General features: G+C 38.2%; 3 protein-coding genes across 3 annotated transcripts; 1 reads left to right on the top strand and 2 right to left on the bottom strand.

The window, feature by feature from the left end:
- Positions 1–1,466: 1,466 nt before the first annotated feature.
- LOC132198602 (uncharacterized) lies at positions 1,467–5,989 on the bottom strand. The gene is made up of 15 exons (XM_059622716.1): positions 5,629–5,989; positions 4,836–4,910; positions 4,606–4,731; positions 4,382–4,492; positions 4,114–4,287; positions 3,844–4,017; positions 3,576–3,749; positions 3,306–3,479; positions 2,981–3,211; positions 2,803–2,911; positions 2,617–2,720; positions 2,316–2,476; positions 2,039–2,234; positions 1,830–1,977; positions 1,467–1,770 (listed from the first exon to the last, which is right to left on the bottom strand). The coding sequence occupies exons 1-15, from the start codon at positions 5,834–5,836 to the stop codon at positions 1,665–1,667; spliced, it is 2,271 nt and encodes a 756-aa protein (XP_059478699.1). The 5' UTR covers positions 5,837–5,989; the 3' UTR covers positions 1,467–1,664.
- Positions 5,990–7,546: 1,557 nt separating this feature from the next.
- LOC132199029 (BRCA1-associated protein-like) lies at positions 7,547–12,222 on the top strand. Its single transcript, XM_059623401.1, is given in 14 exon segments — positions 7,547–7,560; positions 7,865–8,005; positions 8,229–8,433; positions 8,485–8,562; positions 8,565–8,749; positions 8,818–8,958; positions 9,006–9,170; positions 9,228–9,355; positions 9,410–9,517; positions 9,571–9,763; positions 9,956–10,549; positions 10,615–10,808; positions 10,867–11,414; positions 11,473–12,222. Coding segments are annotated over 8 exon segments (1,017 nt in total). The 3' UTR covers positions 9,316–9,355; positions 9,410–9,517; positions 9,571–9,763; positions 9,956–10,549; positions 10,615–10,808; positions 10,867–11,414; positions 11,473–12,222.
- Positions 12,223–12,255: 33 nt separating this feature from the next.
- LOC132198897 (uncharacterized) lies at positions 12,256–16,500 on the bottom strand. Its single transcript, XM_059623177.1, has 14 exons — positions 16,151–16,500; positions 15,370–15,471; positions 15,144–15,269; positions 14,920–15,030; positions 14,652–14,825; positions 14,382–14,555; positions 14,114–14,287; positions 13,789–14,019; positions 13,611–13,719; positions 13,425–13,528; positions 13,139–13,281; positions 12,877–13,075; positions 12,539–12,821; positions 12,256–12,477 (listed from the first exon to the last, which is right to left on the bottom strand). Exons 1-14 carry the CDS (start codon positions 16,347–16,349, stop codon positions 12,381–12,383), a joined length of 2,226 nt encoding a protein of 741 aa, XP_059479160.1. The 5' UTR covers positions 16,350–16,500; the 3' UTR covers positions 12,256–12,380.
- Positions 16,501–17,490: the final 990 nt, after the last annotated feature.

Here is a 17,490-nt window from a genome sequence, read left to right as displayed (position 1 = left end):
CTAAATTCAACGATTATCAGAACAATAAGGAGAAAGTAAGATATGAGTTGAATTAATAGCTTTGTATGCTTAAAATCAATTGAACCTCAGGAACTGACTGATTTAAAGGAGCAATTACGAGATGTCATGTTTTTCTTGGAGAGAGCAAAACCAGATTTCCCAGTCCGAACTGAAGGACGAAATCTCTGAAGGGCAAATCGTTGTGCCAGACCCACAGTCTGATGCAAGCGCTTCTGGGTCTAAAAGTCGCAGAAAGAAGCACCGTTAGTAATGACATTTCCAAGGGTCTTTAAACTTCAAATAGCGTATGTACTGTACTCCCAATGAATGCTGCTTTGCAGTGATGGATCGAGCAATTTCTTGTTTCCTCAAAATTATCTGTCAGTGTTGTTGTTTGAGAAGAGATTTAACTCTTGAAGTGCGTTAAGTAATACTAACTAACCATTTGCAAGACTGGAATCCGAGACTACTTTTTAAGCTATTCTAAAATTAAGAATATCTCGTTTTACAAATTTTTAGGGCAAAGTCTGCACCCTCGCATCATTTCTGAAGGATTTGAGATTTGACCTGACCTGCCAGAAGGCCATCAACAGCATCAAAATTACCATGGAATGCCTCGCAGGAGTCTCAAGAACCGCCCTCTCAGAATTGAACTCCACTCGTCAGGCAGGTCCATTTAGCAAAGTAAAAATGCAAATTTTGCGTGATAATAGATTTTTTTGTATCTTGAAATTTTCAATCTTTAAAGTTTGCATCGATGGAGTTTTGAGCATCTACAAGAAAGACTTGACTTCCTCCCGGTTGAAATCATGGAGATGCAGCACAAAAACAAATTGAGCACAAAATTGGTCAAGCTAATTGTTATGAACCACTTGCATGGCACCCGGACATGCCCAAGCGAGTCACCGATGCCTTTATTCTCACTTGCAATGTGTCTATGGAGTATAGGAAAAAGGTTGAATTAAAATTTTATCCCATGAATTATTTCTTCCAATATTTATGTATCAATAGGGTGCGAGGTGACCATGAACGCTTGTTGGCAGCCAAAACCCAAAACAGCTTTGGCCAGACAAAACGAGAGGTTCTCCGTGCTGCAGGCTCAGGTGGAAGTGAGAGTGGCTGATAAGAAACGACATGAAGACCAGATTGGAGGCAACTCTGCGCCATGCTCAGGAGAGAGCCATCGAGCATGACAGAATTGAAAACCTCCTAGCCAATGCCAAAGCGAAGGTATTGAGATATTTATTTGTTTGACGTAAACAGTTTTTAATATTTGCTTTTATAACTAGATTGAAGAGTTGGAAGAGTGCAGAATGTCTCCTGCCAACGAGCCGGCCTAGTGCTGCTTGGAAGCTCAATAGGCCATCAAGACCTCCCATAGGCTCAGGTTGCGCACAGGACGTCGGAGGTTGTGATAAATACATAAATTTGATTTTCTTTCACACAATAAAGAATACAGCATATCATTAAAGCAAAATAATCCTATAAGTTTATTATTTAATCAGCCTCTTAAAATTACCAGTTATGCAGGATTAATTATACTGATCATATCTCAGCCCATTAATATATACTTCAATCATGCATTAAATCAGACAAAATCTATTAAAAATATAAGACATAAATATTTGAGATTTCTTTTTCACTGAAGAAGCAAAGCACAAAAACTATACATGGTTCAATTTTCTGTTTAGCCCGTACACCCAGAAAGTCTCACTTGGTTGATCCAAGACCCGAAGAACCATCTGTTCCTTAGGAATGCCAGAGGGATGACTAAAAAAAAAAAATTGGAAATTGATTTGACATTTCCAGTAAAATATTTAAATTTTTACTTCCTTTCTTCTTTCTCCAGATGTTTTATCTTCTCCGCAAAGTTGTTTTGGCAGAAAGTGTAATGGTTGGATACTATCGAGCAACATTGATTGTAGGTCAGGAGCGATTTATTGCCAAATTTCTTTTCGATCAGGAAATTAGCAAAATCTGCAATTTCATTCATATAATTAATAAACTCAATACAAGTTTCCTTCACATTTATACTTACTGATTAGGACTACAAAGAGAGGCTTCAAAATTGGATTTCCACCCATTTCCTTTGGCGTCAGATTTGCGGTAGTTAATCTCTTTACTCCAACATATGAACGAAATGTACCCTCAACAATCTTTTGTGGTGTTGGAAGAGTTTTTAGGATAAGTGAAAAACGAGCGTTGCTTCCAAAGAATCCGCCGCCAACGTGAATCTGTAAAGATATAAGGCCAACCATTAACACATTTGTTTGATTTGTTTCTTTGATATAAGATAATTAACAAATAATATTTACCATCACACTGGAGACAACCTGACCGATGGAGGGCAATTGAGCTTTATTGTCGTCAGTACGCACTATGTCTGTTGGCAATTGCTCCTCAGAGATCTCTGCTTCCTGATCCTCAGAACATTCAGGGAGACTTCGCTGAGATAGGCTTGCAGATTGCAAAACAACTGGAACATAATAAAATATGCAGGTATTAAAAGTACTTAACGTGACTGTGTGAAAACAATTTTAGAGCCATATATTATTGTTGAATACTGCTGATGCTTTATATGGAAAAGATGTGCTAATTAAATACAAATATATATACCTGATGAGCTTGTGGAGGCATTTTCATCATGGATCAGAGGCGCAGTATTACGTGACGAAGTGTCCTCAGACATATCGATTTGATTCTCAGGCACAATCCTCCTGCTATAAAATGTTCAACACAATTGGAGAGAGAAATATATGTCATTTATAAGATAAAAATAAGGAATATCAAAAATTAACGTACTTGTCCTCTCCTTCAGCTGCCAGTGCTATTTTGACATAATTCAGAGCAAAAGCTCCAACACCTCTTATAGACGAGCCAACAAGCCAATTTTTATCCATTGGAGCATAAACTGAAATTCATATTATGTGTTCATTAAACGCAAGTCCATTATTTTCTCTATTCCGCGTGTTATGCTTACTAATATCGCCTTTTTTCAACCTTAGATCATCCTCCTGATTCGGTTCAAAATCCTCCAAAGCTATGAAGCGCAGGTTGTTAGGCTGTTTTTGAACCGTAAGATCTGCCAGAGGGGTGGTCGCCTCGTACTCTTGTGAGAGCATTTCATTGGACTCAACTGCTTTCTGGATGTCGTCTGCATCGTCAGCAGTAAATATTTCAGGAAGTTTATCCTGCTCTTTGTCTTGGCCACCTTCAACCAAGGCCACAAGAAATTAATAAAATCTCATCAAAATAGAAAAATTTAAATGGGGCGAAATGATGACAAGTGAATAATGATATGGTACCTGATGATGACTGTTGGTCCTCTGCAGAGGAATCAGGATTCTCAGCTTCAAAACCTTCCAAGTCGCGCAGGTTATTAGGCTGAACTTCCTCCGTAACATCTGCAGCCGGGGATGTGGTCGCCGGGTGCTCTTGATCTGCTTGTGGAATTTCATCCTGCTCTTTGCCTTGGCCACCTTCAACCAAAAGGCCACAAGAAATTAATAAAATCTCATCAAAATAGAAAAATTTTAATGGGGCGAAATGATGACAAGTGAATAATGATATGGTACCTGATGATGACTGTTGGTCCTCTGCAGAGGAATCAGGATTCTCAGCTTCAAAACCTTCCAAGTCGCGCAGGTTATTAGGCTGAACTTCCTCCGTAACATCTGCAGCCGGGGATGTGGTCGCCGGGTGCTCTTGATCTGCTTGTGGAATTTCATCCTGCTCTTTGCCTTGGCCACCTTCAACCAAGGCCACAAGAAATTAATAAAATCTCATCAAAATAGAAAAATTTAAATGGGGCGAAATGATGACAAGTGAATAATGATATGGTACCTGATGATGACTGTTGGTCCTCTGCAGAGGAATCAGGATTCTCAGCTTCAAAACCTTCCAAGTCGCGCAGGTTATTAGGCTGAACTTCCTCCGTAACATCTGCAGCCGGGGATGTGGTCGCCGGGTGCTCTTGATCTGCTTGTGGAATTTCATCCTGCTCTTTGCCTTGGCCACCTTCAACCAAAAGGCCACAAGAAATTAATAAAATCTCATCAAAATAGAAAAATTTTAATGGGGCGAAATGATGACAAGTGAATAATGATATGGTACCTGATGATGACTGTTGGTCCTCTGCAGAGGAATCAGGATTCTCAGCTTCAAAACCTTCCAAGTCGCGCAGGTTATTAGGCTGAACTTCCTCCGTAACATCTGCAGCCGGGGATGTGGTCGCCGGGTGCTCTTGATCTGCTTGTGGAATTTCATCCTGCTCTTTGCCTTGGCCACCTTCAACCAAGGCCACAAGAAATTAATAAAATCTCATCAAAATAGAAAAATTTAAATGGGGCGAAATGATGACAAGTGAATAATGATATGGTACCTGATGATGACTGTTGGTCCTCTGCAGAGAAATCAGAAGTTGGTTCATTTGCAGTTCGCTGTTTCTTCTGCACGATCGGATCGGCGCTTTTATTAATGGGAGGCGACGAGCCTATAAAATAAAAACAGATTCAATCAAGTTTAAAATATTTAAGTCAAGTATTGGAATATTCAAAGATAAAAAAATCATGTTACACTGCAAAGCAATTACATAAAAATGAATACCTTCGTCCACTATGATCAAAACGGACGATTCATCAAATGGTGATGAGTTGAAGTTGAGCTCCTGCTTGGCGTTCCATTCCTCAGGAACCACTTCAACAACACTTTGGTCATTCTCCGGTGGTGATTCTAAAAAAAGGAAAACAATTATGCATTGAAAACGATATCAATTTTGCTTTCAACAGCAGTTTGTTAATTGACAAAAAAGGTTTTATATTAATTAATAAATATACCATTTATGAAAATAATAGGTGACGATGTGTTGACGTCCTTCTTTTCCACCACCGACCATGGCAAAACGGTGGATGCTAAAAGATAAGTAAACAACGATCAAGATTATTCTGATGATGTATTAATCTTTAATAAAAATATAATCACAAATTGTGTATACACATACGAACTATTAAAGCGCTATATATTTAAAAACATATTTATTAAAACAACTTCGTCAATTAAGCAGCAGTTTGTCGGAAGATTTATCAAAAAAATTTTTGAGAGTTAATAAAACTTCGACTTTGAAGAAATAGTTCATAAATATTCACAAAAAGCACAAATAAAATTAAAATTATCAAATCATTTTAACTATTCCATAGTTCTCTTAAGTCCTTGATTAATAAACCGAATAGCTAGACTGATTTTTAAGTTTTACTTTACAAAATAGATTTGCTTCTTCAAGGAAAAAAATCCACGCCACTTCATGGTACGGTGCAGTATTATTTGAATTTTAACACACGACGGACGAAATATCGTGGCCACCAACAAGTGAGGGCAGAAATAATATGTATGTTGATCTGATGATTCATAAAAGTTTGGCAAGCCGAGTGAGTGCTGTTGAATGCACGGAAATTTATGTGTTCCGAAATATTTTTGTCTTGATTTTTGTCGTCGTTGAATCACGCGAGCAATAGTAATAGTATGCAGCGTACAAGCTTGTATAAGCATACAAGCGGCGCAGGAGCAAAGACAACATTAAATGCTAGCATATTTTGACTAAAATATTACGAAAACAATAATTTTTGTACATACCTTTATTGGCCGCCGTTTCAAAGACTTCGAAGATGAAGCCTTGTGAGGCTTGTCCTGAAAAAGGGTTTATAAAACGGTATTTTGTGTATTTGCCAAATTGGATTCCGTTTGGTATATTTCTTCCTCGGAAGTCACTGGCAGAAATTGTAAAGAACGTGTCTTCTGGTAATCCATAGACACGATATTCTATCGATGAAGACGAAGCCATTATTATTCCGAAATCCGATCTCAATAAAATTTCAATCGGCGCCCGAGTGGAGAGAGGACGAGAGGACACGCGATTATGTGAACAATTGTGACAATAACCCGCGTCCCGCAGCGGAGCTCTCCATCGACTGAAATATTGATGATCACTGATCACCGACACACGACACACACCGACACCCGGCAGGCCGGCACCGACGGTAGCGGTGGCGCATGAAAGCTCGTGGCGCATGCTGCATAAGCCCAGCAATTCTACCACTCCCTTGGTGGCGCGAAAATCGCGTTAACGTGCCAGTGGACGAGTAAAAAGCGTGCGGTTGTCTTCCATCCCGGTCCCCGGAGATTGCGGGTTTGATTTCCACTCAGGACACTCAGGTGGACTTTTCTCATACTGGGACTGCGAGTGACTTGCTGAAGTCGTCCGGTGGCAGCAGGATTTCGGGTTGAGAAGGGTGCACTTTGCAATTCGGTTTACCCGGGTGTACGCAAAAACGTTTTACTAAATATCGTATCGACAAAATCCCTTTTTAAGTTTTTAGCAGCACATTTCTGAAAAATATTACTTTCCGATGAAAAAGGCAACTTTGCCCCAAATATTTTATATTGTGTATTGACTTGATGTAATTAAGATGTTGTGTTTTTCATATTGTATCTGAATGGAGAATAAATAAATTCCACATCATGAACTCATCCAAATTAACAATTAATACTGATAATTATTGACCAGTACTGCCAAAAATACAAATGAAATGTTTTTTTCATATTTATAAATTAATAATATAATTTACGTACTCCACACAAAACAAAACTAAATTTCCCTCTTTAAAAAATTTCGCTATGTTTAAAAAGCTAATTGCGCAGGCTTTTGTTGTTATTTCATAAAATAAAAATCCACACATACACACACACACACACACACACACACACACACAAATTTTCCCTCCTTAAAAATTTCCTTATGATCACAAAACTAATAGTGCAGGCTTTTCTTGTCATATCAGATAATAAAAATTAGTTTTTAAAATAATCTTGCTGCTGAATAGCACGTCGAAGTCATTAAAGATATTTGTCATTATTTTTTAACATGCGCTTGTTTATGTCTACGTCTTTGTGCAACACAACACATATTCATATATTTATTCTCCATTCAATGCATTGAAATACACAGCATCTTATATCAAGTCAATACACGAAATTAATTAATAAAACACTGTGAAAAATGTTCTTTACAGAAGTGAATGTAGAAATGGCTCTTCGCTAGCAAACAAAACAACACACATGGGTTTATTTTTTTGAAATATGTAAATTTATAGTAGTGCATGTGATTATAGGCTAAAAGCTATTTACTTTTACTTACGGTTGTGAAATTTAGGAAATTTATATGGTTTTCCTGCGCTTCCAATAGACCACAAATCTGCACGAATAGTGAATTTAGTGAAAGATCATTTAATCAAAGCGCGTGTACTCTGCCGTTAGCCGCCGCAAATATACTCATTTCTGCGTAAAACCTAGGTTCAGCGCTAGGGGCGCCCTTGCTGCTGCAGCTGCATTTTGTCATTTTGTTTTGGTTTTTGACTTTTGACTCTGCTGCGCTCTAAAAAGCGCTAAAAAGACCCACCTGGAGCTTTTATTGTCCTCTTTCCCAAATCTTTTGACAGCGGAATTTGTGGACGCACTAGTCGCGAAAAGTATTAAGTTGGCGCTGTTAAAATCAATGCTCGAGCCTATGTAATAATGTCTTTTGGGGTTTCGCTGTGCCTATTTCGCCTGGAAATTGGCGATGAGTTCCCACTTCTAGACCACCTTTCCTACACAGGTCTGCTCTAAACATTCCTAATTAATTCGCCGAGTAACGAATTTAAGTTAAATTTTAACTTTCATATTATCTCTTCACATTTAAATGCATCAATAAAAAGTTCTGATATTTGTATTTGTTTCGCAACAGAAAAGTTACATATATAAATCAATATCTCGCCCCTTTGTAGTCTTGACCTTGTTTTAATGTAGCTTTATTTATAAAAAAAAACAATAGATTCAACAGGAGACAGTTTGTCGATTTTGCTGAAACGGTGGCGTCTTCGAGCAAGACTGGTGGTTCGGAACCAGTGGCCTTTGTTTCTGGAAACCCATTTGTGGAAGTTACCAAAGGAATACTACATCTTTACAAAGAAAAGTAAGAACCTATCACGATTTATTGAAAGAATGTTGTTATTTTTTACATAATGCAGAGCATTATGAGGCTCTCAATTATAAATTCTTATATTTTTTATATTCAGCAATCGTTTAATAAAATTATCTTAATTTCTAATCCATTTCCATTAAAATATGTACTATTTATACAGTTATTGCATAAATTATTTATTTTTTCCCGTGCAATTAATTATTTGTTTAAATAGCGAACTGACCTCCATGGAAGACGAGGCTCAAAGATCAGAACAAGTGTGTTTATTGGCTGTGCCCTCGTCCGTCAGCTGCCAAGATTTGTTAGCTTTCACTGCAGCATGCCACGAGGACATGAAACACTTATTGAGAATCATTCGACCCGAAGATTCCTCAGCTTCGCTCAACCACTACATGGCAGTGATCGAATTTCAATCTCAGGTTAGAAATTCATTTCATTTTTGATTCGCATTATTTAGCTCAAAATTTTAGGTGGCTGCTGACGAGTTATATCGGACCTTCCATGGAATTCCTTACAGTTCACTATCTGACAACGAGCTTTGCAATGTTGCCTATTTGTCTCTGGGGTGGAGGTTGTCCGGGAAGGGGATTGCGTGGACCCACCTCCAGGCCACACAGAACTGCCCACTTGTCCAGTGTGTTTAGAAAGGATGGACGAGTCTGTTGATGGGATTTTGACCATTCTTTGCAACCACTCATTCCATTCCAACTGTCTTGCCAAATGGGTGTATGCGACGTGAGTTGTATTAAATAAAAAAAATACTGCTAAAAATGGAAAATTAATTGATAATATTTTTATCACAGGTGTCCTGTCTGCCGCTATGTGCAGACTCCGGAGGCTGTGGACAACAAGTGTTTTGAATGCCAGTCGGCTGATTCGTTTTGGATTTGTCTGATTCGTGGGCATGTAGGCTGTGGAAGATACGTACAAGGGCATGCTTCTCAGTATGCGTTATTGATTGAAAGTAAAAGTGTTAACTCGTGTCGATAAGGCACTTTTTGGAGACGCAGCACTGCTACTCAATGCAATTAGGAAGCAATTGAGTGTGGGACTACGTCGGAGACAATTTTGTCCACCGACTTCTCCAAAATAAAGATGATGGAAAAATGGTCGCTGTTGGCGCAGACCAAGAGGGGCGTTCTCCTGATAACCGGGGGTTTGATATATCATGTGTGGAAATTTTGATGAAAGTATTTATTGGAAGTTTTTACAGGCTGGAGAGGAAAAGGTTGACTCTTTGCAGTTGGAGGTCACTTATATCTTTTTACAAGTCAGCTGCAGTCTCAGCGGGTCCACTTTGAGGACAGAATGATCAGACTACAGCAAGAAGTTCACAACGAGGTAATTCTCAAGAGGTTTCAAGTAGCATTTTTGTTAAATTTATATTGTTTAAAGAGACGAGAGGAGCTTCGGGAGAGAGTTGATAAGTTGTCGGAGGAGAACCAGCGTTTGAAGAAGCAAGTTGACTCACTCAAGAAAGATTAACAAACTCAAGAGAAAAAGGTTGGTACATTTATGATCTGCAATTCTATTAAATTATTGTGATTCTTTCTCAGATCCAAGCATTGAATGCAAAACTGTCTACTACAAAAAGTGAGCTGCAACAGGAAGTTAGCATGAGCCACGGAATGCAGCAAAATCAGAGCGCTTGGCAAGAGAAGTTCAGTGCCCTGGAGTCCTAATTCAACGATTATCAGAACAATAAGGAGAATTTTGTGGTAGAATTTCACGATCGAGGGTTGATTCATGGTGATTTGAATTTAAAATCGGTTTTTCCTCCATGGGTTTTTGTGAGTTTTTTTTTTTTCTGAAACAATAAACAACTCACAAAAACCCATCGAGGAAAAGCCGATTTTAAATTCAAATCACCAATAAGGAGAAAGTAAGATATGAGTAGAATTAATAGCTTTGTTTGTATGCTTAAAATCAATTGAACTTCAGGAACTGACTGATTTAAAGGAGCAATTACGAGATGTCATGTTTTTCTTGGAGGGAGCAAAACCAGATTTCCCAGTCCGAACTGAAGGACGAAATCTCTGGAGGGCAAATCGTTGTGCCAGACCCACAGTCTGATGCAAGCGCTTCTGGGTCTAAAAGTCGCAGAAAGAAGCACCGTTAGTAATGACATTTCCAAGGGTCTTTAAACTTCAAATAGCGTATGTACTGTACTCCCAATGAATGCTGCTTTGCAGTGATGGATCGAGCAATTTCTTGTTTCCTCAAAATTATCTGTCAGTGTTGTTGTTTGAGAAGAGATTTAACTCTTGAAGTGCGTTAAGTAATACTAACTAACCATTTGCAAGACTGGAATCCGAGACTACTTTTTAAGCTATTCTAAAATTAAGAATATCTCGTTTTACAAATTTTTAGGGCAAAGTCTGCACCCTCGCATCATTTCTGAAGGATTTGAGATTTGACCTGACCTGCCAGAAGGCCATCAACAGCATCAAAATTACCATGGAATGCCTCGCAGGAGTCTCAAGAACCGCCCTCTCAGAATTGAACTCCACTCGTCAGGCAGGTCCATTTAGCAAAGTAAAAATGCAAATTTTGCGTGATAATAGATTTTTTTTGTATCTTGAAATTTTCAATCTTTAAAGTTTGCATCGATGGAGTTTTGAGCATCTACAAGAAAGACTTGACTTCCTCCCGGTTGAAATCATGGAGATGCAGCACAAAAACAAATTGAGCACAAAATTGGTCAAGCTAATTGTTATGAACCACTTGCATGGCACCCGGACATGCCCAAGCGAGTCACCGATGCATTTATTTTCACTTGCAATGTGTCTATGGAGTAGGAAAAAGGTTGAATTAAAAATGAATTATTTCTTCCAATATTTATGTTTCAATAGGGTGCGAGATGACCATGAACGCTTGTTGGCAGCCAAAACCCAAAACAGCTTTGGCCAGACAAAACGAGAGGTTCTCCGTGCTGCAGGCTCAGGTGGAAGTGAGAGTGGCTGATAAGAAACGACATGAAGACCAGATTGGAGGCAACTCTGCGCCATGATCAGGAGAGAGCCATCGAGCATGACAGAATTGAAAACCTCTTATCCAATGCCAAAGCTAAGGTATTGAGATATTAATTAAATAATTAAAACAACATTTTTGTTGGAAAATAAGAGTTGTATTTTTGTAATTTGTCGGGAGAAGACAAGTTTACATTTGTCCAGGAGTGCAAGAATCCTCAGAAAATGACCAATCTTATGATGGGCTTGAGCAAGCACTTGCTTGTGCAGACGAAGGACGCCGTCTTGGAACAACAGTTTGCATTGTGCGCTCTCATCCACTCTTACTTTCCTGCACTTGTTCGGTACAACACACTTGTGCCCACTGAAAGAGGAAAAACTTCTCAGTCGCGTTTTCAGCGGCTGAGAGTTACGGCATTTGTACGACTTTGGTCAGTTCATAACTTTTTTAATCAATGAATAGGAAATTAATTATTTTGATTTTTGCAGAGTATTGTGGAGATGACCCACATGGAGCGACCAGATTGGCAGCAAGTTATGGAATACATATATGACGGAAGTCTATAAACACTTTGAAACTTAAGTTTAACTCTTATCTCTCTACTCGTACTGTATGTCCACTACTTTTAAGTATTAAATATTTGCAAGAAACTTCATCTTATTTATGTGGAAAAAAATCACGTACCTTTTATGTTAGTCCTTAGTAAAATATTGTCGCAAGCCAGGGTGGAAAGTTCTCTTGAAATGAACCGTCAAATTCGTCCAAGTGTAGATCTCGTCCAAGGTACTGGCATTAACTTCATATGGAACTAAAGACTGCTTTTTTTATATCGTAAGCTTTAGAGTTGTTAGATAATCATTAAATAATATTATAGACGTCGTGTGATTTTATTGTATTTTAATTAACCTGTGCTTTTCAGAAGTTTTGCTAAATTATAAAATCAAATTATAAGTTGAAAAATTGAAACTGGACAAACCTCATTGCAAAAAAATTATAAATGACAACTGACCTGGTACCAACAGACCGCATATATAGGTCGCCTTTTGGGGTCAAATGTCTTTTATTTTTGCATTGAGATTTCAATTTTTCATGAAATCTACGGGTTACCATTCAAATTAAAAGTTATTTCAACAAAATCATATCATGTTACTTGTATAGCTGCCAAGCAAATTAACGAGCACCTGCCGATGAGCTTTCGAGCTCAGCTGGACTTAAATCGTATAAAAAATAAATATCTTTAAAAAAAAATTATATAGGCTGTTTTAAACAAATAAACAGATGTAACCGAAATATTATGAAAGCTGCTTTAATTATACAAGTTTGTGTACGCATATTGTACAGATTGGACAAAGAAAATTATTTAAACTTGATATAACAGAAGAAAACACACATTAAACTACAATTTTTTGAAATAGCTATATACCCAGTAAGTCTCAGGAGCAATCTTTGAGTTCATAAGGACGAAGTCTTCCCTGTTAATGCCACTGGGTTTTCTAATTGGAATTAAAATGGAATTAGAATATTAGGTTAAATTTGATTCCTATGATATTATACTTTTTCTCTGCATCCTCGAATTCTACGACCTTTTTACGGAAAAATCTTCTCAAGGTTCCCAAATGGGTGGCAAGGAGGGCACGTGCGTTGATTTTCCTCTTTTCCTTCTTTCTTTTGGCTTCCTTTTCCTTTTCTTCATCTTCCATTCCTTCTTCTTCACCTTCCAATCCTTTTTCTTCCTCTCCATAATTCTCCACTTCATCTTCACTGTATTCCGGCTCTTCTTTGACAATAAGCCTGAATTGTTTACCAAATTTCTTCTCTATAAGGTAGTTGGCAAAATCTGAATTTCTTAAAATAAACATAATGTTCAAAAAAATTTCATCTTTCATGCTTACCACAAATAGAGACAACTAAGTTTTCAGGAAGGGGTTTGGCGCCCGATACTGTTTTTCTGCCAACTGTAGATTCCGACAGGACCTTGACACCGCATACGCCTCGAACCGTGCCTTCGAGCAGCAATTTCGGAGTCGTAGCAATCTCACTTACTAGAGACATTCGAGCGTTGCTGCCAAAAAATTCACCTCCAAGGTATATCTGTAAGGATAAAAGGGCAACCATTAATACATTTGTTTCTTAAATATAAGAAAATTAACATACCATCACTCCCTGTACAGTACCAATAATTGGAGCTTTAGGTGACTCCTTGCATTTATCTTCAGGCAATTGCTCTCCGGAGCTTGCATCAACTTCTTCCTCCGAGCATTTTGACGAAGAATGACTACAAGTAGATTTGGCAACAACTAGAACATATAAAAATAAAAAATGCAGGAATTTAAAGTAGTAAACATGACTGTGTGAAAACAATTTTAGAGCCATATATTATTGTTGAATGCTGCTGATGCTTTATATGGAAAAGATGTTCTAATTAAATACAAATATATACCTGATGAGCTTGTGGAGGCATTTTCATCATGGATCAGAGGCGCAGTATTACGTGACGAAGTGTCCTCAGACATATCGATTTGATTCTCAGGCACAATCCTCCTGCTATAAAATGTTCAACACAATTGGAGAGAGAAATATATGTCATTTATAAGATAAAAATAAGGAATATCAAAAATTAACGTACTTGTCCTCTCCTTCAGCTGCCAGTGCTATTTTGACATAATTCAGAGCAAAAGCTCCAACACCTCTTATAGACGAGCCAACAAGCCAATTTTTATCCATTGGAGCATAAACTGAAATTCATATTATGTGTTCATTAAACGCAAGTCCATTATTTTCTCTATTCCGCGTGTTATGCTTACTAATATCGCCTTTTTTCAACCTTAGATCATCCTCCTGATTCGGTTCAAAATCCTCCAAAGCTATGAAGCGCAGGTTGTTAGGCTGTTTTTGAACCGTAAGATCTGCCAGAGGGGTGGTCGCCTCGTACTCTTGTGAGAGCATTTCATTGGACTCAACTGCTTTCTGGATGTCGTCTGCATCGTCAGCAGTAAATATTTCAGGAAGTTTATCCTGCTCTTTGTCTTGGCCACCTTTAACCAAGGCCACAAGAAATTAATAAAATCTCATCAAAATAGAAAAATTTAAATGGGGCGAAATGATGACAAGTGAATAATGATATGGTACCTGATGATGACTGTTGGTCCTCTGCAGAGGAATCAGGATTCTCAGCTTCAAAACCTTCCAAGTCGCGCAGGTTATTAGGCTGAACTTCCTCCGTAACATCTGCAGCCGGGGATGTGGTCGCCGGGTGCTCTTGATCTGCTTGTGGAATTTCATCCTGCTCTTTGCCTTGGCCACCTTCAACCAAGGCCACAAGAAATTAATAAAATCTCATCAAAATAGAAAAATTTAAATGGGGCGAAATGATGACAAGTGAATAATGATATGGTACCTGATGATGACTGTTGGTCCTCTGCAGAGGAATCAGGATTCTCAGCTTCAAAACCTTCCAAGTCGCGCAGGTTATTAGGCTGAACTTCCTCCGTAACATCTGCAGCCGGGGATGTGGTCGCCGGGTGCTCTTGATCTGCTTGTGGAATTTCATCCTGCTCTTTGCCTTGGCCACCTTCAACCAAAAGGCCACAAGAAATTAATAAAATCTCATCAAAATAGAAAAATTTTAATGGGGCGAAATGATGACAAGTGAATAATGATATGGTACCTGATGATGACTGTTGGTCCTCTGCAGAGGAATCAGGATTCTCAGCTTCAAAACCTTCCAAGTCGCGCAGGTTATTAGGCTGAACTTCCTCCGTAACATCTGCAGCCGGGGATGTGGTCGCCGGGTGCTCTTGATCTGCTTGTGGAATTTCATCCTGCTCTTTGCCTTGGCCACCTTCAACCAAGGCCACAAGAAATTAATAAAATCTCATCAAAATAGAAAAATTTAAATGGGGCGAAATGATGACAAGTGAATAATGATATGGTACCTGATGATGACTGTTGGTCCTCTGCAGAGAAATCAGAAGTTGGTTCATTTGCAGTTCGCTGTTTCTTCTGCACGATCGGATCGGCGCTTTTATTAATGGGAGGCGACGAGCCTATAAAATAAAAACAGATTCAATCAAGTTTAAAATATTTAAGTCAAGTATTGGAATATTCAAAGATAAAAAAATCATGTTACACTGCAAAGCAATTACATAAAAATGAATACCTTCGTCCACTATGATCAAAACGGACGATTCATCAAATGGTGATGAGTTGAAGTTGAGCTCCTGCTTGGCGTTCCATTCCTCAGGAACCACTTCAACAACACTTTGGTCAATCTCCGGTGGTGATTCTAAAAAAGGAAAACAATAATTCATTGAAAACGATATCAATTTTAATTGCTTTCAACAGCAGTTTTTTAATTGACAAAAAAGGTTTTATATTAACTATACCGTTCATGACAAGTGGTGAAGATGTGTCTGACGGCTCGAAAGTCATGTTATCGGGCTCGCATTTGACGTCATTATTGGCCTCCTCCTTTTTTACCACCAACCCTGGAAAAACAGTGGATGCCAAAAGATGAGTAAATGACGATTGATATTATTCTGTAGATATGTAAACTACATAAAAATATTATCACAATTATTGTGTACACGTACGAACTTTTAAGCGCAATATTTCATATATTTTCAGAAACAACGTTGTCAATTAAGCAGCAGTTTGTCAAAAGTTTTTATCACAAATATTTTTGCGAGTTAATAAAACTGCGACTTTGAAGAAATAGTTCATAAATATTCACAAAAAGCACAAATAAAATTAAAATTATCAAATCATTTTAAGTTCTCTTTTAAGTCCTTGATTAATAAACCGAATAGCTAGACTGATTTTTGTTGTTATTACAAAATAGATTTGCTTCTTCAAGGAAAAAAAATCCACGCCACTTCATGGCACGGTGCAGTATTATTTGAATTTTAACACGACTTTTTCGTGGCCACCAACAAGTGAGGGCAGAAATAATATGTGTTGATCTCTGTGATACATAAAAGTTTGGCAAGCCGAGTGAGTGCTGTTGAATGCACGGAATTTTATGTGTTCCGAAATATTTTTGTCGTCGTTGAATCACGCGAGCAATAGAATGCAGGCGTAATTAAAAAGCATACAAGCGGCGCAAGAGCAAAGACAACGCATGGATTAAATGCTAAATATTACAATGATAACAAAAATGTTGTATACCTCTCGTTGCAACAACGTCGAAAATGAAGCCTTGTGAGGCTTGTCCTGAAAAAGGGTTTATAAAACGGTATTTTGTGTATTTGCCAAATTGGGTTCCGTTTGGTATATTTCTTCCTCGGAAGTCACTGGCAGAAATTGTAAAGAACGTGTCTTCTGGTAATCCATAGACACGATATTCTATCGATGAAGACGAAGCCATTATTATTCCGAAATCCGATCTCAATAAAATTTCAATCGGCGCCCGAGTGGAGAGAGGACGAGAGGACACGCGATTATGTGAACAATTGTGACAATAACCCGCGTCCCGCAGCGGAGCTCTCCATCGACTGAAATATTGATGATCACTGATCACCGACACACGACACACACCGACACCCGGCAGGCCGGCACCGACGGTAGCGGTGGCGCATGAAAGCTCGTGGCGCATGCTGCATAAGCCCAGCAATTCTACCACTCCCTTGGTGGCGCGAAAATCGCGTTAACGTGCCAGTGGACGAGTAAAAAGCGTGCGGTTGTCTTCCATCCCGGTCCCCGGAGATTGCGGGTTTGATTTCCACTCAGGACACTCAGGTGGACTTTTCTCATACTGGGACTGCGAGTGACTTGCTGAAGTCGTCCGGTGGCAGCAGGATTTCGGGTTGAGAAGGGTGCACTTTGCAATTCGGTTTACCCGGGTGTACGCAAAAACGTTTTACTAAATATCGTATCGACAAAATCCCTTTTTAAGTTTTTAGCAGCACATTTCTGAAAAATATTACTTTCCGATGAAAAAGGCAACTTTGCCCCAAATATTTTATATTGTGTATTGACTTGATGTAATTATGATGTTGTGTTTTTCATATTGTATCTGAATGGAGAATAAATAAATTCCACATCATGAACTCATCCAAATTAACAATTAATACTGATAATTATTGACCAGTACTGCCAAAAATACAAATGAAATGTTTTTTTCATATTTATAAATTAATAATATAATTTACGTACTCCACACAAAACAAAACTAAATTTCCCTCTTTAAAAAATTTCGCTATGTTTAAAAAGCTAATTGCGCAGGCTTTTGTTGTTATTTCATAAAATAAAAATCCACACATACACACACACACACACACACACACACACACACACACACAAATTTTCCCTCTTTAAAAATTTCCTTATGATCACAAAGCTAATAGTGCAGGCTTTTCATGTCATATCAAATAATAAAAATTAGTTTTTAAAATAATCTTGCTGCTGAATAGCACGTCGAAGTCATTAAAGATATTTGTCATTATTTTTTAACATGCGCTTGTTTATGTCTACGTCTTCGTGCAACACAACACATATTCATATATTTA

Source organism: Neocloeon triangulifer, unplaced genomic scaffold, assembly GCF_031216515.1.
Source record: "Neocloeon triangulifer isolate White Clay Creek 2 clone unplaced genomic scaffold, ASM3121651v1 ptg000013l, whole genome shotgun sequence".
Lineage (NCBI taxonomy): Eukaryota > Metazoa > Arthropoda > Insecta > Ephemeroptera > Baetidae > Neocloeon > Neocloeon triangulifer.
This window is presented reverse-complemented; position numbering and strand designations above follow the sequence as displayed.

Bases quoted from the DNA above. Each gene is read 5' to 3' on its own strand.
- LOC132198602 (XM_059622716.1), bottom strand. From the start codon at position 5,836: ATGGCTTCGTCTTCATCGATAGAATATCGTGTCTATGGATTACCAGAA. The intron at 4,018-4,113 runs GTACCATATCAT...TTTTGGTTGAAG, and splicing joins GGACCAACAGTCATCATCAG to GTGGCCAAGGCAAAGAGCAG. The intron at 2,721-2,802 runs GTACGTTAATTT...AACATTTTATAG, and splicing joins GCAGCTGAAGGAGAGGACAA to CAGGAGGATTGTGCCTGAGA.
- LOC132198897 (XM_059623177.1), bottom strand. From the start codon at position 16,349: ATGGCTTCGTCTTCATCGATAGAATATCGTGTCTATGGATTACCAGAA. The intron at 15,031-15,143 runs GTATTCATTTTT...TTTATTTTATAG, and splicing joins TTTGATCATAGTGGACGAAG to GCTCGTCGCCTCCCATTAAT. The intron at 12,822-12,876 runs GTAAGCATGAAA...TAAGAAATTCAG, and splicing joins CTTAGTTGTCTCTATTTGTG to ATTTTGCCAACTACCTTATA.